The sequence below is a fragment of the Choristoneura fumiferana genome, chromosome 24 (genome assembly GCF_025370935.1).
Source record: "Choristoneura fumiferana chromosome 24, NRCan_CFum_1, whole genome shotgun sequence".
Taxonomy (NCBI): domain Eukaryota; kingdom Metazoa; phylum Arthropoda; class Insecta; order Lepidoptera; family Tortricidae; genus Choristoneura; species Choristoneura fumiferana.
The window spans coordinates 13,491,567-13,511,398 of NC_133495.1; the positions used below are offsets into that span (position 1 = coordinate 13,491,567).

Here is a 19,832-nt window from a genome sequence, read left to right on the forward strand (position 1 = left end):
TGGTTTTCCAACTTTTTGTTGGTAAGATTATTATTTACTCTTTCAGTCCGACGGCTGCGCACACGGGTACTGCGTGGTATACTCGACAGCGGACCGCACGAGCTTTGCAGATGCGGAGCGGCGGCTGCAGGCGCTCTGGGCAGCTGGCCACACGGCCAGAAGGGCGGTCATACTGGTCGGGAACAAGGCTGACTTGGCGAGATCACGCACTGTCAACACTGATGGTATAAAAAAAAAATTAGAAAGAAAATTTTTGAGCATATCAACAATCGTCATCATTATCACAGACTATTAACGTTCCACTACTGGGCACAGGCCTCCTCTCAGAATGATCTTCACACACACACACCACTGAATTGCTGCGCTGGTTCCCCAGGTTTCCTCATGATGTTTTCCTTCACCGAAAAGCTCGTGGTAAATTTGAAATGTAATTCAGAAGTCCGAACCGGGGTTTGAACCCACGATCTATATCAGGTGTACCCCTATATTTATCTGATATTTATTTATTTATTTATTGCAACCATGGTATTTATAAGATATTCTTAATTATAGCCAGTACAAACATGGACCCTACAAGGGCGTAGCAACATTTATATTTATTAACATAATTCTTTTATTACATATTTATAAAACATTAACATATCTTACATCTATACATATCTTACATTTATCATACCTACTTATATTATTTACTATTCCATAAATGTGGATCGCCTAGTTCCTATTCCATAAACTCCTGAAGAGAGTAGGGACATATGCCTATGAGATATGCTTTCAGCTTATTGACAAAAGTCATATAATTTTCTTCTTCAGCTATAACTTTCGGAATTTTGTTGAAAATTTCTAATGGATAGATGTTATTGGCCTTCTACAATGTTACAACATATTGTATGTTCCTTGCATCCATCCATCTATGTCTATTGTTATCCTGAATAAAACTATATAACAGCTAAACTGGTACATATTTGACACGGGAACAAAAAGTGAAGATGTTAATTATTATTATGCTCTGTATATATTTTCGTTATTAGATTAGGTTTTTATAATAGTTATAAAAAGTAACTACAAAAAAGTACAAGCAAAATAAAAATATTATAAAAACCTAACTTACTTTGCCGCCAGTTATTATTATAATTATATAAAATTTTAATAAAAATAATGGATGAAGTACATAAAGGTCATTTCATATAACATGATATTAGATGAAACTATTAATTATACAATTTTTTATGAACGTGTAATCTACAGATTGGTTTAAGTTGGATTTGTTTTATAACAATCATGTAAAATTGACAATTTCAGATAAAATTGCATTATTTAAAATGACCATTATGTATTTCGTCTATTATTCTTTTTAAACTTTATATATTTTAATACCATTTGACACTTTAATGAAAACTCGTTCGGGGTGTTTATTACAATATAAATAAACAAGATTCCAGTAATTTGAAGGGACGATGATTTCCAACGCGACATTTTCTAATGTAACTTTATTAACTTCGTTCAAGTACATTATGAACTGACTCTAAAATAAAGTGAAACTTCTTATTCTAACGAGACTTTATGAATATTGTAACTTTAGTGAGTTTATATTTTCGGTAAATTAAATAAAGATTAAGCAAATAATTATCCTACAGTCACTTGCTGGAAATCGTATATTTGTATTCCAAAATTTAACCTATAAAGCGGTCGTATCTATGAAATACACAAATACACAGTGTTAGCAGAGCTCTGTTTCTAAGTAAAATGTACACAACAGTATTGGGTCATTTTATATTTATTAATTGAGATTCCTGTATTTTTTAATTTTAATTTATTTGTATTATTTGTTGTAGCTACCAATAGAAATACACATTATGTATAAATTTCAGCTCTCTGACATTATGGTTCTTGAGATAAATCCCTGTGACGGACAGACAGAAAGACTGACGGAAGGACAGTAAAACGACATTAACAGGGTTCAGTCTGTCATTAGTCCGGCTCGCAGTTGACAGGTTTTTAGGGTTCCGTAAACAACTAGGAACTGTCTGTCGGTCTGTCTGTCTGTCTGTCTGTCGGCTAAGCTCAGAGACCGTTTGTACTAGAAAGCTGTTACTTGGCATGAATATAATATATCAGTCACGCCGACCAAGTGATAAAATAGAAAACAATAAAAAAAATATTTTATGGTACCTCCCATAGACGTAAAATGGGAGTGTTTTTTTTTCTCGACTAACCCTATTGTATGGAGTATCGTTGGATAGGTCTTTTAAAACCACTACGGGGTTTTCAAGACGATTTTTCGATTCAGTGATCTCTTTGAGAAATATTCAACTTTAATGTGCAAATTTTCAAATTTTCATTAAAATCTAGCGTCCCCCCTCCCCCTCTAAAATCTAAACTGTTGAGTGGAAAAATTTGAACCATAGCAACCTAAATAATCTTTTTGTTTACGTTTAATATCACTTCAATTTCGTCGCAATCAATTTGAGCAACAGTTAATCTTAGATAATTTATTACTCTCCGGCTTTCAGGCACTTTGTACTAGATTGATTTATTACATCCAAACTAGTATATTTAGAAATGAGAAAGAACTCTGTTTGTCCATCTATCTGACTGTTACTTTTTCACATCTAAGCTAAACCGCGATTTAAACGAAATGTAGTATAAAGATAGACCCTAAGAAGGGCATAGAATAGTCTTTATTAGTCTTAATTTTACAGTTCCTGAGTGTTGTGATAAACATATTTTTCGTAAACAGAGTCGCAGGCAGAAGCTAAGTTGGCAATAATTCTTTAACAATGCACTGCTAAAAAAACCGTAGAACCGCAAAATTTTACCTTTCTAGATCCAAGGGTTAGGACGGAGCGGTGATGACAGATGAATCAGTGAGTGAGTCAGGACCAGACGTCAGAAATCAGTGGTCAAAATTAATGAAATAGATTGTATGTGTTTTATCCTTTTGGCTACCAAAACCTTTAATTGTAAAACAAAATAAAATGTGTTTTAATTGCAATTTTGTACCTTCTACAGAACAAAAAAACCTTAAGAGCGCGTCTAGCTGCTATTCATTTAATTACTTGCTGTGTCATTACTAGTAGGTAAAGCTTTAGTTTTGAAAGTAATATGTAAGATATTTGAGAATTTACTCAATAAACACTACACTATAGATACAAAAATCCCAAAGTCCCAAAGTCGTCCCTAAAAACTAGATGTTTTTTTTCCAAAATACACTTAAAACTTTTAAAATGTAATTTGTTTTGATAATACGCAGAAAATATCTGAAATCGCGTTTCCCCCCTATCTGTATCCACGTGTGCAAAGAATACCTAAAATTGATTAGCGCTAGAAGCTTGGTGTTAATGAAAGAATTAATCAATAAATTTCAGAAGGCAAAGCTCTGGCGACGTCGTACGAATGCAAGTTCATCGAGACGTCGGTGGGGATCAACCACAACGTGGACGAGTTGTTGGTGGGACTGCTGACACAGATCAGGCTCAAGCAACAGCACGCGGAGCGCGTTCGGTAAGAGCTACACTGATACAATACCTAATGTAAGTCGTTCAGACGGCGGTGGGGATCAACCACAACGTGGACGAGTTGTTGGTGGGACTGCTGACACAGATCAGGCTCAAGCAACAGCACGCGGAGCGCGTTCGGTAAGAGCTACACTGATACAATACCTAATGTAGGTCGTTCCGACGTCGGTGGGGATCAATCACAACGTGGGCGAGTTGTTAATGGGACTGCTGATACAGATCAGGCTCAAGCAACAGCACGCGGAGCGCGTTCGGTAAGAGCTACACTGATACAATACCTAATGTAGGTCGTTCAGACGGCGGTGGGGATGAATCATAACGTGAACGAGTTGTTGGTGGGACTGCTGAGCTGACACAGATTAGGCTCAAGCAACAGCACGCGGAGCACGTTCGGTAAAAGCTACACTGATATAATACCTAATGTAGGTCGTTCCGACGTCGGTGGGCATCAATCACAACGTGGGCGAGTTGTTAATGGGACTGCTGATACAGATCAGGCTCAAGCAACAGCACGCGGAGCGCGTTCGGTAAGAGCTACACTGATACAATACCTAATGTAGGTCGTTCAGACGTCGGTGGGGATCAATCACAACGTGGGCGAGTTGTTAATGGGACTGCTGATACAGATCAGGCTCAAGCAATATGCGAAGCGCGTACGATGGGGGCTACACTGATATAATACCTATTGTAGGCCATGTCGTAAAGACGTCGGGTGGAGATCAACCATAATGTGGACGCATTTTTGTGAGGATGCTAATACAGATCTGATAAGAAGATAAGTAAGGGTTGGACTTAAACAAGACTGGCCAAACCCAGGCCCGTGGCCCACCAAGACTTTTGTAGTTATTGGTCCGACAACACGTTGATCGGCCGACCTTTCTTCTTTGTTAGTTCATAGTAATATAGCAACGATATTTTAAACACACAGCAGCATTCAAAACAATGGGTGAAAGTCAGCGATTTCGAAGTAAAGGGAAATAAAAATCGGTGTTTAATTTAAATGATGTAAATTTGCAGGAAACGAAGCTCATCCCGCAAAAACCGCAGCCGCGCGCGCTCCCCGCAGAGCGACGCGCCGGCCGCGCCCGCGCCGCCGCCCGCCACCGTCTCCGCTGCCAGCACACCGCGCAAGCGCACACGACTCTCCGCCAGCGTAAAAGTAAGTAGCGCGTACAAAGCCAGCGAGATTAGGTATGTATAGTTTAAGAAAACGTACAGTTTAGCAGCGCTCCGCTATAGTACATTCACCAGCACCAATATCTGACACTGACACATCAAAGCGTCAAAACTCTACAATGAACTAAATGAATATATTTGCTCCCCCGCGACCTTATGATAGCTAAGTTCCTCCACCTCCACACTGTAAGAATACACACAAATCACTCAAACCCATCTATCACCACCACCACACTACACTGACGCGTTTCGAACTCAACCAGAGCTCATCTTTATGGCGTACGGTTGTGTTCCTCTGAACGCGCGTTAAGACATCGGTTAGCTCAGTTACGCTGTTATTCTGACGTCAGTTCAGAATTCTAGTTATTAAATACACATAACATAAATCATAACAAATTATTTCATTTCATAAAAATGCCTTCTTTATTTCCAGGTCCGAGGCCTCCTAGGCCGCGTGTGGGCACGCGACTCCAAATCGAAGTCGTGCGAGAATCTCCACGTCCTCTAGCACTCGGCCGCCGACCCCATAGCATGCTTCCCGTTCTTCGACTGCGCCACCAACTACGCGTAGACCATAGACTACCCGCAAATCACCTTTTTTTCATACACCCTCTGTTACTACCCACAAATCACCTTTTTTTCATACAACCTTTGTTACTACCCGCATATAACCTTTTTTATCCACCCTTTATTACTACCCGCTAATCATCTTTTTTTTTCATACAACCTTTGTTATGTTATTGGCGTGCCGAAAAAAATTACAGGTCGGATTTACCAGATTCCATGTAAATGCAACCAAAATTGACGGTTGATTTTGGTTGCTGGTAACCTCTGTTTTTGTCAGCTCTCGACGAACAAACTATAAATGCTAAAGTACTATTGGACAGTTGGAATTTTTGTTTTAGAAGTATCAAGTACTTGGACCATTTGCGTGCTAGTAACGTAATTATATGGCTTGAAATCTGTTAGAAGATAAACTGGGAATAAACAAATAATTTAATTTTCAGCTGTAATTTAAATGTTTATTAATTTACGCCCTTAGTCATATAAACCTATAACTATAGTATAAATATTATTATAATTATGTTTTGTCGTTATCTGGCAAAGGCAAGTTTCAAAGTGGCAGAGAAAGATAAAAAATTGTAAAGTTAACAAAAAACGTTGCCAAGATGACATCGTGACACTGTAAATGGTGCCGTTAGCACAGCACTACTTGAGTATTTACTATGATGTTTTATACATTTTTTAAATACAAATTTGCTTTCTCTGTTTGCCGTCATGTTATAATTACAAAAGTAAAAGAGACACTCATAGATTGCTTTTAAAATTAACGCTGCCGTAAAACTGCACAAATCGCTTAAACACGAAATGCCCAGAACGGGAATAAGTAGGGTCGGCGATATTCAAATACATTTGATATATTTTCGTCTGTATTGAAAATGATTTTAATTGTAACTATATGAATTAATCGAAACGTGAGTTTCGGTTTCAATCAATACGATGAATTTTGTAACAGCTATTCCTTTTAGCTGTTTTTTTAGTAATAGTATAAGAATTGAAGGAATAGGGACGTTATTTATCAAGCTTTTTTGAATATATATATTTCAAAGCGATGGTATTGATAGAAAGCAAGGATATACAAAATTACGGCTTTTAAAGTATTAGTAGAGAAATAGGAAGTGGGTTAAAAATTATATGTGATTCCATTGTGTCTCCAAATTAATGTTTATATTATATTCCAAACCAATATATGTAACATAGATGAAGTGTACGATTAGAATAGGAAATGTACATTTATTTGCTATATGACAATTGTTTGCTGTAGGTGATTTACTTTTGTGTATTATTCAGTCAAAAAAAATATCATCATACAGGAAAAAAATGTTTTCTGTATGATGATTGATGATATTTAATTGACTGTAGATGTAAGACACTGCTGTATATTGATTGAATCAGACGTTATAGTGAAATATATACTAGTCTCATATACGTTTAGTATATCTTAGTATTTCAAGCTTCATCGCGTCTAAATACAGGGTTTTATTTAAAAAGATTCGTTTAGATTAAATTATAACTGCGCATATTTTACCACATAAACATTCAAGAGAAAAAGCGTATGGCTGAAAAAGAAGAGTAAAAAATTGGTTAAGCTGCACAAAAGGAACTAACTTTTACTCTTGGGATTCCGTGTAGTGGCAGTATTTAACGAGTCTTTCTAAATATAACTTTTTAGCTTGTTAAAACAAAGCTAAAACTAAAGCTAAAGCTTAAGTTATATTTTATTTAATACAAAAGAAATTGGGTCCACTGCTTCAAAATTTGAGCAAAACGAATTAGGTAGGAGTTTTATTTCGATGAATATACTAGATCGTGTAGGCAAGAGAGTATATATTTATACCTTTTTTGTTTAGAAACAATCAAATGTGAAAACAAATTCGTGTCACAAAAACTGAGAAAGTATTTATTCACACAAAGATTTGGCGAATATTAAAAGCACCTTATTTCTGTCAGCCAATGAAATGCACGGATTTTGTATTTAATGATAGTTTCTAAACCAAGGTATTGTGGTAGATGGATAAGATCATGATTGGCAGCGGCGTTTATCAAAGCCAATTAATATAATTTAATTTAAAACTAGCTGTTTGGATAGATATTAGCAGGAATGATTAGTCGTTCATGGGTATTGAAAGCTTTTGAAAACAGGCAACATATGGGTTATGGAAGAAATAGTGGAGTTCAATCCATCCAGGTAATGTATCACGGAAAATTGCAATGTTCCTTTATTTCGACGTAAATACATATATAAGCCCGATTTTGTTTCTAGATTCTAAGCCCTTAGACTTATAAGTATCGTTTAAAAAGAAAATTGTTTCAATTTGAGTGCCTGATATTGAAAACATACATATATATGTAATTTTTTGATCCCTCCGTGAGACCCGTTTGCCTTATTTTATTAGTGAGTTATTGTTTCGTAGCTGCGTTACCGTAAGACGCTAGTGTAAACATTTATTAGTGAATATTAAAAATTATCTGAATTACTAGTAAAATGTAAGATTTAGGTGTATTTTTACATTTGTCTATTTGATGTCAAATAGTAATTACGACAGTATTAAGTTGCGACAGTTTGACGCACAAAATGCAACGGGACATTTTGAAAAATGTCCAGTTGGTCAAACTGTTTGTGACTTTTAAAGTAGTTTTTGAGAAGCTAGTATTTGGCTTCCGGTTATTCCCAATATTACAATTCGTTAATTCAGAACACCAATATCATTAATTAATAGTATTTTGAGATTTGATTTCGTAAGAATTTTGGTAGCAAAAAGATCTTTTCCTGTATATTAAAATGGGGCATAAAGTTTTCGGATTAGTATTTTATTGTAAGAACCTTTTTAATTTACCGCAATGTGATTCTTTTGAATTTGTGAATTGTAAAATTGGAAATAACCTTATTGTGTGTGACGTGAACCCCAGGGTCCAACTATAACACCAATTACTTCATCCTTGGACCTTTCTGAACCATTCTGGACCTAGTCCTCAGCAGTAGATCATCAGTATCAAGCTTGAAGTAGAGGTTCTGATCAAGATTGCCCGGCAACTGTGATTCTTCTGTAAACATCTTTCTAGTCTAGACGATCGTATAACGCCTGAAGTGATTCTTACTGCTAGAATACTTATTTTAACGCATTGCCATAAAAGGCAAAAATGTTGTCCATAGACAACTGTATTAGTGGATGGCGCTTTTCGCTTATCTTTATTTGTCATAAATACGTCCTCTGATTTTTTGGCTTAATAGTTTTTAAATCAGTCAATCTCGCAAGTTACTACGTTGCAAAGAGCATATAACCACTACCCACGTTGGTTACGTTTGACAAAAGTATTTTTTCATTCAACCTGATCGATGTTCGAAGTGTTCGAAGGCTACACATTGAATAAAAAATCCATTAAAACCTTTTCATGGGTATTTAGAAAAACTGACCCAAATTAACTGCAGAAATTATCACAATTAATGTTAACACTTTTATGTCTTATGTACTATGTGCTAGCAACCTGTCGCTATTGTACCGTTTTTGTCAAACTTAAAACCTAAAATTGCTAAAAGTAGCTCCGAAGCAGTAACGTTTCGTGAGCTCTGCCTACCCCATTTGGGAATACAGGCGTGATATTTGTGTGTGTGTTGTACGTCTTATGTATCCATTGTCAATTTTGCCCAGGATCTAGATCGAGCGCGTCTACTTGAATTATACTTTACAGTTGTACTATTGATTGCAATAGTAGTTTTGATCGGAACCTTAGCTTTTTATTTTACCAGGGAATCAGTATAACCTAGGGAAATGACAATAAGGGTATCATCAGCATCACGATTAGGATCATGTACTGTTTTCGTATTAACCGCTAGATTTATTTACTCATTAGTTTTAAAGTAAGACGGTAAATGAGTGATGTTTTGTACTGATTGCAGCTTTAGAAGTAAATGGAAAGAGAATGAGTTAAATATTGCTACAGAAATTCTCCAACTTTGCCCTTCCATTGTATCTTTGCCCGAGAAAAAGATATAAGTGTCGCGACTCATTGATAAATGTTATGTACTAAATGCCTTCTCTGTTTAGTCGAACACAGCAAACAATGACTGAATAACAGATACTAATCTGACACTTAAAATTTATCAGTGAGTGGTGAAACAGGCTCTAAGCATTTTATTATTTTAGTACATAAATATCGTGGATTCAAACGTACCACTTATTTTGCATGTTCCGTTTTCTTCTTGCGCAAAGGCAAAGATAGGATGGAAGGGCAAAATTGGAGGCTTCGACTTTAAATCACAGGAAGCTAGGACCATATCCTGCAAATCATTAGCTCGCTCGTTTGGCTTTTACATAAATTAGACAAGACTAGGTTTGTTTTTCAAAAAAGCGTTTTAATTTTTAGCTTTCGTGGTTTTACTCACAATTAATAGCACACCTGGGATATATCTTTACTTTAGTTGGAAATAGCTCCCAGTGACTTTCTGCATACAATCGGACAAGGTCCGTAGGGTCTTCTCCGCATAAGTAGAACGTGTAAAATCGCAACAGTCTTAATCACTTGGTTATTCAATATTTACCTAATTCATAATTAGGCCGGGTGTGCTGCTATTAATTTTCACAGCATATTTTTTTTCAATGCTCTTACATAACTAAATAGAATTTAAGTTTTTTATTTAAGTACTGAACTCGATTTTAAAGAGGCGCTTTCTACTCAAATCTACTGCTGCTTCTCATGATTCTCAATGCTATTATATAGCTATAATATGCTATTAGTAGCTTTTAACATCTGATAAATTGAGATGCATATTATAATTGTGCCATTCCTATTCCTTTAGCTTATCTCTTTCAGCTTCGTAAAAGTGTTCACATGACGCGACTCTGGCACTCGGACTTGGCTATCTTTTTTACATTGCCTTGTTTCAGTGTCAGATCGAGTGCGAGTCTCTTTTAAACGTATATTCATAATTGCAAGAGTGTAACATTAGCCTTTAGCAGCGAATGCGCTTATAAATTCGGTTTTCCGAGAATGTGTCAATAAAAAGTAGCATGTGTGTTATTTTGGAGATCCTATCTGAATACCAAATTTCATCCAAATCGACAAAACCAAATGCATTTAAGTATAATATGAGTACGATTAGTTACGTTCATACAGACTCCCAGGTACCAAAATAATAGGTACCTTACAAAATGCATAACATACACACAATGAGGGTTTTAACGGAGGCCTTCTTAGCGGAGGCGGAGGCGGAGGCGGAGGCGGATGCGGAGGTTAACGGAGGCGGATGCGGAGGTGAAAGTGGATGTGGAAAAATAGTAGTTTATGCTTTATTCAACTCAAAAAATTCTTAAATTTCTAAAAAACTGCCAAATCTCACTTGTTTTCGGGGTCATCGTGCATGCGACTTAAATAAACAATTATTTTGTACAAAATCACTAAAAAAAATCGCGGTTCAATCAAACATATACATTACAATTTCGTACGTCCAAGCAACAAGACAGGTTGATTCCTGCCGTGAGTTATTTGATATACACCCGCCCGCCCCCACCCCGACCGCGTTCCCGCTGCGCGCCGAGATAATGAAATGAGAAATAAACCTCCGTTATTACTCCGCAAAAAAAATGCGGAGGCGGAGGCGGAGGCGAAGATGCGATTTCTTGCGGAACTTCCGCAGTAACGGAGGCGGAGGCAAAGTTCCGTTACAACCCTACACACAACTAAAACTTTTGTTTGAATATTTTGCCCACTGCCGGTCCCGCAGGGCTACAACGAAGTTCGAAAATCGAGTGTCGTTCGGTCCCTCTGACACATACTATTTCATACGAGAACGAGAGGGACGGTACGATACGAACTTCGATTTTCGAACTTCGGGGTAGGCCCTCCGTTTTTGACCAAAGTAAGACCATACATTACCTCAGTAATATTAACCCACATCAATTTTGAATATGCGTGTAAAGGATGCTAGATCATGCCTAATAACCCCATTGGACCATATTAAGCAATATCCCGTTATATTATAGGCCCAGTAATAAGTAACCGGTAGACGTAGTTTACTATAGAATTTTATATTGTTGTAATATAAAACTATAAGTAAGACCGTTCTGTACTGCAAAGCTTTAAAAGTACAACTAAAGACAAAGCAAATTCTCTGTATGAAAATACTCATGTGTCGCGCAGGTGTAGCTATTTTGAACGTACGTTAGCGAAGTAGCAAGATGAAAAAACATTTCTAAGGCAAAGTAATTTTTGACAAGTTTTAACAAAAATATGGTAAATATCGTTTAAGTACGCCTTTGACTTTGTTAAAAACTTTGTGAATCCAAGATGACTTAATAAATACAAAATCACCTATACTCGTATCGAGACGCACGGCAGTGTGTCAGCCCAAGGTTAGAAAAAATTGAGAGACACTGTAGAAGGCTTACACAAATCCATTGGTAATAGATACGATGAGTTATGTGATAGATCTCTCAAACAAACTATTAATGCATGTTGCTGTCACTGCTAGCTTTAAGACCCAAGAATTTTTAAGGTGCAACAAACGCATATAGTTCAAATGTTTGTTAATTATGACAGCGAAACTGAACGAATGTCACAAAAACGCATATAAACGTTGATTAAAAAAAAATAGTATACCTACTGCGTCTACAAATGTGAATGTGCTGCGTCTACAAATTTTTAGTTGTACTATTAGATTTTTGATAGTGCAGGATGAGGATTAACAAGTTGTATTGAATTTGGTGTGTCCATGTGAATACCGCGTAATAATCGATGTGTTTCATATTTTCAGGTACATTTAAGTGTTTAACATTCAATTATATACAGTTATGAGTTTCTGATGTAAAATATTTTATGTTTGTATTATTAAATAAAAATACAGATTTATGTATAACATAATATATTATTATCTACCAGTACATGTAAATTAACCGAGATGTTGACTTATTTAAACATATATAAACATTTTAAATATCAGAACTGCTGCAATGTAAAGTAGGTTGCTATATTCATTAACCAGTACAAATCAACATTATTTTTCATATGTACTTGAAATATGTATTATGTAATCCATATTATTGATAAATAAGTAATTTTATTACAAGGAATACATTTGAAAACAGCGAAAAAACATTGTTTTGTGACCTAGTCGTTTCATAAATTAACGTATTTATTTATCAAGCAGTAAAATTTGTAGTCACATTTGATTTGATGCAGTTAGTTAAAAAATATTAGTTCATTTTAAATGCCATTTTCATAACGAATCATAATTAATTAATAATTAAAAGTAATCAAATATATCTAAAAATGGACTGTATTCGTCGGAATATCGTTTGAATAAACTGATATAACCACATATCTAAAGAATTAATTAAAATTATACACAATTTTTCTGAAACATTTTTGCGCACAAATAAAAAATATCACAGGATCCGCGTAGACGCTCAAAGTTTTTTGAGCAAATTATTTCTTTTTTCTACGAGTAGGCTTATTGTTTTTTAGCGTTTCACCATGTTTTAAAGTAACATTTTATCTGTTGTTAAATGTGACATTTCGAAATATATTCTGATGTTTATTATATAAAAATAAAAATATAATAAAATATTGGTTGTTTAATTTAAACATTGACACTTATGTAAGAACTATTAATTAAGCAAGAACTTAACAAATTTTGCAAATCGTGATTTTGAAAATACTTATCATTAAAAGTTTAGTTTGACTAAATATCTAATAATTCATAATTACAGAAAATTTAATCTCAGTTTTACTTTAATACTAAAATTATGCTTAATTATCCTTCAATCATCAGTGGGATTCGTATCTACTTACTTGCAATATTCATCGGCCTTCTAGTTTCACAGAACAGAATACTTCTGTACGATTTCGTTTCATGGTTTTCCTTCATTTCCACATTTGGTTTTACTTGTATTGTTTATCTTCATTATTGAGACAAACAGCCTACCTGGACTAGATACACGGTAGTGTTAAGGCATGTTCGGACGATGATGATGTTATCTATGCCGATTTCGGCTGAGGCGATTGCTTTTGCGTCGTAATTAATGAAGCTCTGATAACAAGTTCTAACGTGGCTAATGTAGCCAAATTTGCCAATGAAATTAATTTGCAGGGTATTATTTGCATTTATACTTTGTAATTTTTAGCTACTTGCAAAATGGAGTCATTATTTACGAATAAAAATTATAATCATTAATGTGGAAAAAAACGATTACATTTTGTGAAATTTAGTGTGGTCATTTTTTCACAAGAGCCCCACAACAAGAAGAATACGGATGAAAATAGAACTATCTTTTCATATAAAACTATTATCATATCTAAAACTTCTAAGCTAAAAATGTGGTTGTTATGTGAAGTAACAGACTTGTAGTAGCAAAAAAAGGAAGTGAGCTAATTCTCAAAATTGCTCAAAGTGATCTCGCCTCTCAAGCCCAGTGCTTGCAAGAAAAATAGTACAAGTTATATTCATTGCATGTTTGTAAAGGGAACGAGTTTGAAGTGATCAACGAGCGCAGCAATGTAATGCTTACCCTACATTGTCATTGCCAACTTCACATGAGGTTGAAGCACTATTTGGCATGTATTGTAACTTCTTCACTCACTCTTTTATAAGCAACTGTTTTAAGAATGCACATATGGACAAATTTGTTCGTTTGTGCAAGATGCATACATCTCAAAAAGTCTCATTGTCGAACCACTGCCACATCTTCGGCTTTGTGTAGTCCAATTCGTATTCTTCGCATTTCTGTCCCGTTATTCTGAAAAAGGGGAAATAAGAAATCAATGAGTTTCGTTAAATAATAACTAGCACAAAACGAGAGGATGTTGAAAATAGCCTGAATAGCTTCGAGAAAAGTATGGTACGGCCGAGCCTATGCTGCTCGACTTGGCGGGGGCACTGCCGTGCCCCCAGATAATGATGCCTCTTTTTAAACGTGCAGTGGCCACTTTTAGAATATCAGTCATATTTCTTCCCGTGGGCATCGTAAAAAGTGACTAAGGGATCTGATATAGGCAGTAGTGATCTCAAGTGCCAACTATGAACTTTAGACTCCAGCACTGCGGCATGCATTTTGACATCAATTGACCTAGTCCCAAACTAAGTAAAAATTGTACTATTAGTAACCTATAGGGTATAAACATACTTTTATAGACTGGGATTTTATGAAATTCCCCTGGGAATTCCCAAAATTTACAACGTGGTCTTCATTGAGATTGTGTTAAGAACAACTGTCCAAAAATTCAAGTCTCTAAACCCAGCGGTTGAAATTTCAAAATTTTATCACTATCCCGTGTGAATATCGGGATAAAAAGTTGCCTATGTGTTATTCCAGACGTGCAGCTACCTACATACAAAATTTCATCCAAATCCGTCCAGCCGTTTTAGCGTGAAGGAGTAACAAACACACACCACACACACACACACACACATATACACAAAGTATACAAAAGTAGGATACATGCTTAAAATAAATAAATAAAATGTTAAAATTTCTCAATATGTTCTCGAGTCGGTCATTTGTCAATTGACTTTGCGAATCTTTGGTCACTAACTAAGTAACTAGACTAGACTATAGTCTCGTTTACCTGGTTTTCCGCATACACCGGACTATGGGATGCGTCCGCCTGAAGCACTGAGGGCCCAACACGTTGAAGTACGTCAGTCCAATCTGCGCTGACACCAGGGAATTGGTCTTCTTCAGGCATTCCCGGAACTTGGCGTCGCAACTGCAGTGCGACCTGAAAGAACACAATGTTTGGGTCAGTGTCTTAACAACTTTACTGTCTTGGGGTATATACTTGTATTATATATTGAAGTGTAATGAGCATTTTGATCACTTTGTCAAATAGGACAATAGTTTGAATATTTCGAAGAATATCTGCTGTACCCACCACTGAACCGGATTTGATGTTTTAGATGCTCATTCGACCCAGAATTTGACATTCTTTAATATTAAATGATATCGTAACGGGTAACCCACGTCTTAAATCGAGTTTAGCTCGACGTGTTTCGGGCTAAGAAGGCGGGGAAGAAGGGCTACGAACTAGCCCGAAACATGTCCGGATAAACTCGATTTAAGACGTGAGGTATCCGTTACAATACCATTTAATATGAGTGAGTCTGACGTTAGTTTCATATTCTGTAATATTGAACAGAATTACATTTCCGAGGAAGTACCGTTTGTGCTCCAAAAAAAACAGAGAAAATAAGCAAAAATTTCGCGCTTATTTGGCTCCCAAAATTACTGCACTCCTCGTGGAATGGGGCAAACTCGGATTAAGTATAAGTACACGCATTTAGAGCCAAATAAAGGTAAGTAATAAAACGATTTCCAGCTTGCTGGAACCTCATTCCTCAAAACGATTTTTAAGGAGCTTATTTGATTGGCCTAAAAAGTCATGACTGCATAATAACTTTATTAGCAGAACAGAAGGACAAGTCGCTAAAATTTCGACACTAGATTTAGCATCGGTCGGTATTGTCTTTAGTTTTCATAAAAAAAAATCACTGAGCATCAACTATTTGAATATCACTTGTTGAAACGGTAATGACAAAACCAACTCCCCAAAATCGCTGAATATTTTGTAACAAATAAGACTTTTGTCCATGTTCATGCTGCTAAAGCTGTTAGCTTGTTATTTTATAATCAATACTAAAGTTGTTAACGAGGCACGTGCTTTCACCGCGACGCCGGCGCACGCATGTTATATAACACACCGGTTCATTATGTAATAGCCCGGCAACAGCTACGTACGATCGGCAAGCGTGTTCCCTATTCGTTGCGTGTAATCTCAGGTAACTGAGGTAACCAATGAGTGGCAATCGTCTCGGAAGCGCAATGAACAGAGAAGTATGCTGCGTCGCCGGTCACGTGTTATCATGGTCGAGTAATGTTACACTATTGATTATCTTACGAGATTGAAACTAAATACCGTTGCCCTGGAAACACATGGGTATAATGCCACAGAAATAAGATATACAGCAGGCTCTTTTGCCTCGGCGATGAATTAAGTATTTGTCAATTACATAATAAACTGGTCACTCTCTGAAACTGGTACGCACCCTAAGTACAAGCAACCCCAGGCGCCATTTCCTGAGCAACCGCATTGTGAAACAGTGGAACAGTTTGCCCGAGACAGTGATCAGAGCACCCTTCAGTAAATTCTTTGAAAAACAGACTTGACTAGTGCTTTGAAGACACAAGTGGACAATGGTATGCACGCATCAACTATAAGCTGCCTATATATGCACTGTGCATTATAAATAATAATGCAATTTAATTACCTTTTTTTATATATTACCTTCTGCCGCTCGTCTCTACTTTTGGCCGGTGGACCAACCAGTGGTTGGTTAACCAGTCTGATTGGAAACGGTCCAAAATCATGGAAAGGAAGAAGAGAGGGGAGACTTTTACCCCGCAGGGGGACAATATAAGCTAAATAAAAATGAAAATAAACTATTTACGTAAGAAAAGTTTTCAAAGTTTAATATCTTAAAAACGCCTGAACTGAGTTTTGTCAAACATAGCTAAGAACCACATCAAAGAAACTCGCTTTCACGTAAACAAACTGCATTGTAATCGGTAGAGAGCGGATTTGAAGTAGCAATTACAAGTTTATTGTGGATATGACTGGTGCGATTGGTTAGATAGATAGATTTATTTATTAGATATCATGTTGTTTATTGGACTTCCAGTTATCTTATTAACTTACTTACTTACTGTAATGCAATATTATAGATAATTGAATTCAATTAATGTTATTCTTGGAACAAACTATATCTACTAAAAATAAATAAGTTAATCATAAATCCTTTGTGTCAACATACCTTTGTATGGCAGTTAATATGAAAAATCAGAAAAGAGGAGTTGGGCCTCCGAATCTCCCACTCCCCGTACGAAACACAGTAGCAAAAGTACTATTTCACGCCAGTATTCTGTGGGAGGGTGGTACTAAGCCGGTCGAGCCGGCACATTCGTACTGGAGCCAGCAAGTAGTTACAGTAAGGCTCTACCATATAGACGGTTGTTTTATGAGTAGGTATATCACGTATTTTTACTTATAAAATCTGTGAAAAATGTAGAGCATTAAGTCTAATTAGTGGTTTAACGAGGTCAAGCATGAGGTTTGAGTGGACTCGTCGTCCTCGCTGCGTCGAATTACTTAATAATTCCGCTTTACATGGGTTTGTTTACTTATAGGTCTGCTTTATTACTAGAAACTCGCTGACTGCAAGGGCGATTGACCTTCTGAACTTATTGGTGACTCAGGTCTCAATAAAATAAGGAAATGTTTGTGTATGATGTTTAATGTAGTTATTTATTATGTATCTATCAATTACGTAAGTATTTTGTATGTTTAGCTAGTAATAGAGACGCATTTGTGTATACTGTAAGTCTTTATTATGATTAAATAAATAAATAAATTACAGCAGTCTTCAAATCTACGGTGAAATGGAATTTACTAGAATCAGAGACGTCTTCAAATATAGGGTGAATTGTTATTGGTATACTAGACAAGTGTAACCTTAGTCTACAAAATCACTTACTATAGGCGTGATTGTATACTGCTTATACAATAATTAGTTAAAACTTAACTAACACTTATCTTTCTTCACAACTTAACTGTTAAATTGTGAAGACTTTACGGTGAAGGAATCCTAAACAAACTTGAGAAGAAACTCAATGGTATGTGTGAAGTTCCCCAGTTCACACTGGGCTCGCATGGAAATAACGGCCCAAGCCCTTTCATTCTGAGAGAAGGCCTATGCCTCGCGTGGGACATATATACGCCTAGATGATGATGATGATGATTAAAATTGTTACTTTATGTCAGTGTTTTTCCAATCTGTGGGTCGCGGACGGCAGGTCTTTAACATAACTCTCACCGTTATTGGGTATGATTATTTAATGTTTGTATTATCAACGTAAGATAATACAAATAACTACAAATGGAGGTAAGCAGGGGGGGTCGCGTCTTGAAAATAAAAAAAAACGCTGCTTTATGTTATTTCGTTAAGTATGACAATAGTTTGTCTACTTTGGGATTAGGTTTTGAAGCTAGACGCAGTCTAGACGGTCTTCATGCTTTAGCCTATAAGTAAGTGACTTGAAATTAGACTCGGCTGCTTTAAACGATATATATACCGGCCCAAGCACTTCACGAACTTGGTAGAGCGAGATTATTTACACCGCTTCCGCGCCTCTCAAAAGGCGCCACCATAATTTTATTTTGCACTGGAAACTGGCGCCCCTTGCATGCCATCTGGCGTTATTATACCATACTGACTTTTCCGCAGCCCGCGTGGGATTCGGTTATCGCGCGCAGTTCACTCGGGAACTGTGCATTTTTCCGGGATAAAAAGTAGCCTATGTCACTCTCTGGCCCATTAACTATCTGACTGTTTCGCTTTTGTAATTGTTTGTTATATTTCTTTTGTTTTATGTTAGTTTTAATGTAAATAATGTTGTATTTATTTTATCTCTTTTGAGTATTTCTGTTTTGTCTCTTTACCGCACGTAATTTTCACTGTCTGCTTATCCTCTATATAACCAAATGTTTCCTTTTTAGGTATAAGCTCGCTTTTGTTCTCCTCTCTGTGTATTTGTATTTTTATTTTTATGTGCAATTAAGAGTTTACATACATACATACTATCTCTACGCCAAAAATCACGTCAATCCGTCGCTCCGTTTCGACGTGAAAGACGGACAAACAAAAACACCTCACACATTTATAATATTAGTATGGATTACGTCTCCTGAGCTACCTACAAATCCAACAACTAAGTACCTAACCTACTCGTAATAATGACGGACTAACGGGCGGATGGACACAACCGCAACAACACATCTGGATATCCGACAAGGAAGTGGGATAACACAAACGCCGGTAAAAGGTTGTGTAATTAAAGCTACAAAATAGCCAGAGCTATGTACGCTACGTGCCTACGGATCGCTAATCTAGCGACATCGCAACCGATCTGCGTTAGCTGACGACGCGAACATGCCGGCGCCGCGTGAGCACGAAGCACGAGGCTCTGACCAAGCACCACGCGCCAGCGGCGCCGGCGGACGCAGCCCAAGAGGTAGTCAATTGCTAGCATCGCATTGGCTCAGGCTCTTAGGTTAAGTTAGGTTTAAGAACTATTTAATGTAATTTGTATATATTAACTATTAAATTCATTCCATTTCATTGGGTTTTTGGACTCTTCGCCTGCAACTTCCATATTAACCCCCTTATTCATAAACGACAATCAAACCTATTTGAGTTAAAATGCCGCTAAAATTCGTTTGTCCTTATCTGTCACTTCGACATTTGTATTTGTTAGAAAGGGACAAAGCATTTGTAAGTTAACATACGCTTGTTAAGTTTTATGAATAAGGGGGTTAGAGTTTATAAAATACATCCCATTCAAGACAATACTAAGGGGCTAAGTACTGTTAGAGTTGGACCCAGAAAATCTGTCATTATGCAAATAATTTATTAATTTAGGTGTAGAGTTGACTTAATTGATGCAACTTATTTCGAAATAAATCCATAAACTACGAACTGTAAAAATAAACCACTCAATGTAACATGTAATTGAAAGAATGAAGTAAAAA

The 19,832-nt window shown here is 36.4% G+C and overlaps 2 protein-coding genes across 2 annotated transcripts in view; one reads left to right on the forward strand and one right to left on the reverse strand.

The window, feature by feature from the left end:
- LOC141441719 (uncharacterized) overlaps positions 1-11,511 on the forward strand; it is a 162,232-nt gene extending 150,721 nt beyond the window's left edge. The window contains 4 exon segments of the mRNA XM_074106546.1: positions 47-224; positions 3,369-3,504; positions 4,536-4,677; positions 5,128-11,511. Coding sequence (XP_073962647.1) covers positions 47-224; positions 3,369-3,504; positions 4,536-4,677; positions 5,128-5,202 — 531 coding nt within the window. The 3' untranslated portion in view covers positions 5,203-11,511.
- The window catches only part of LOC141441723 (uncharacterized), a 45,430-nt gene continuing 30,954 nt past the window's right edge, over positions 5,357-19,832 (reverse strand). Inside the window, exons 5-6 of the mRNA XM_074106553.1 lie at positions 14,817-14,969; positions 5,357-13,987 (exon numbers count right to left, since the gene is read on the reverse strand). Of these exons, the coding sequence (XP_073962654.1) occupies positions 13,903-13,987; positions 14,817-14,969 (238 nt within the window). The 3' untranslated portion in view covers positions 5,357-13,902. The remainder of the gene's footprint in view (positions 13,988-14,816; positions 14,970-19,832) is intronic.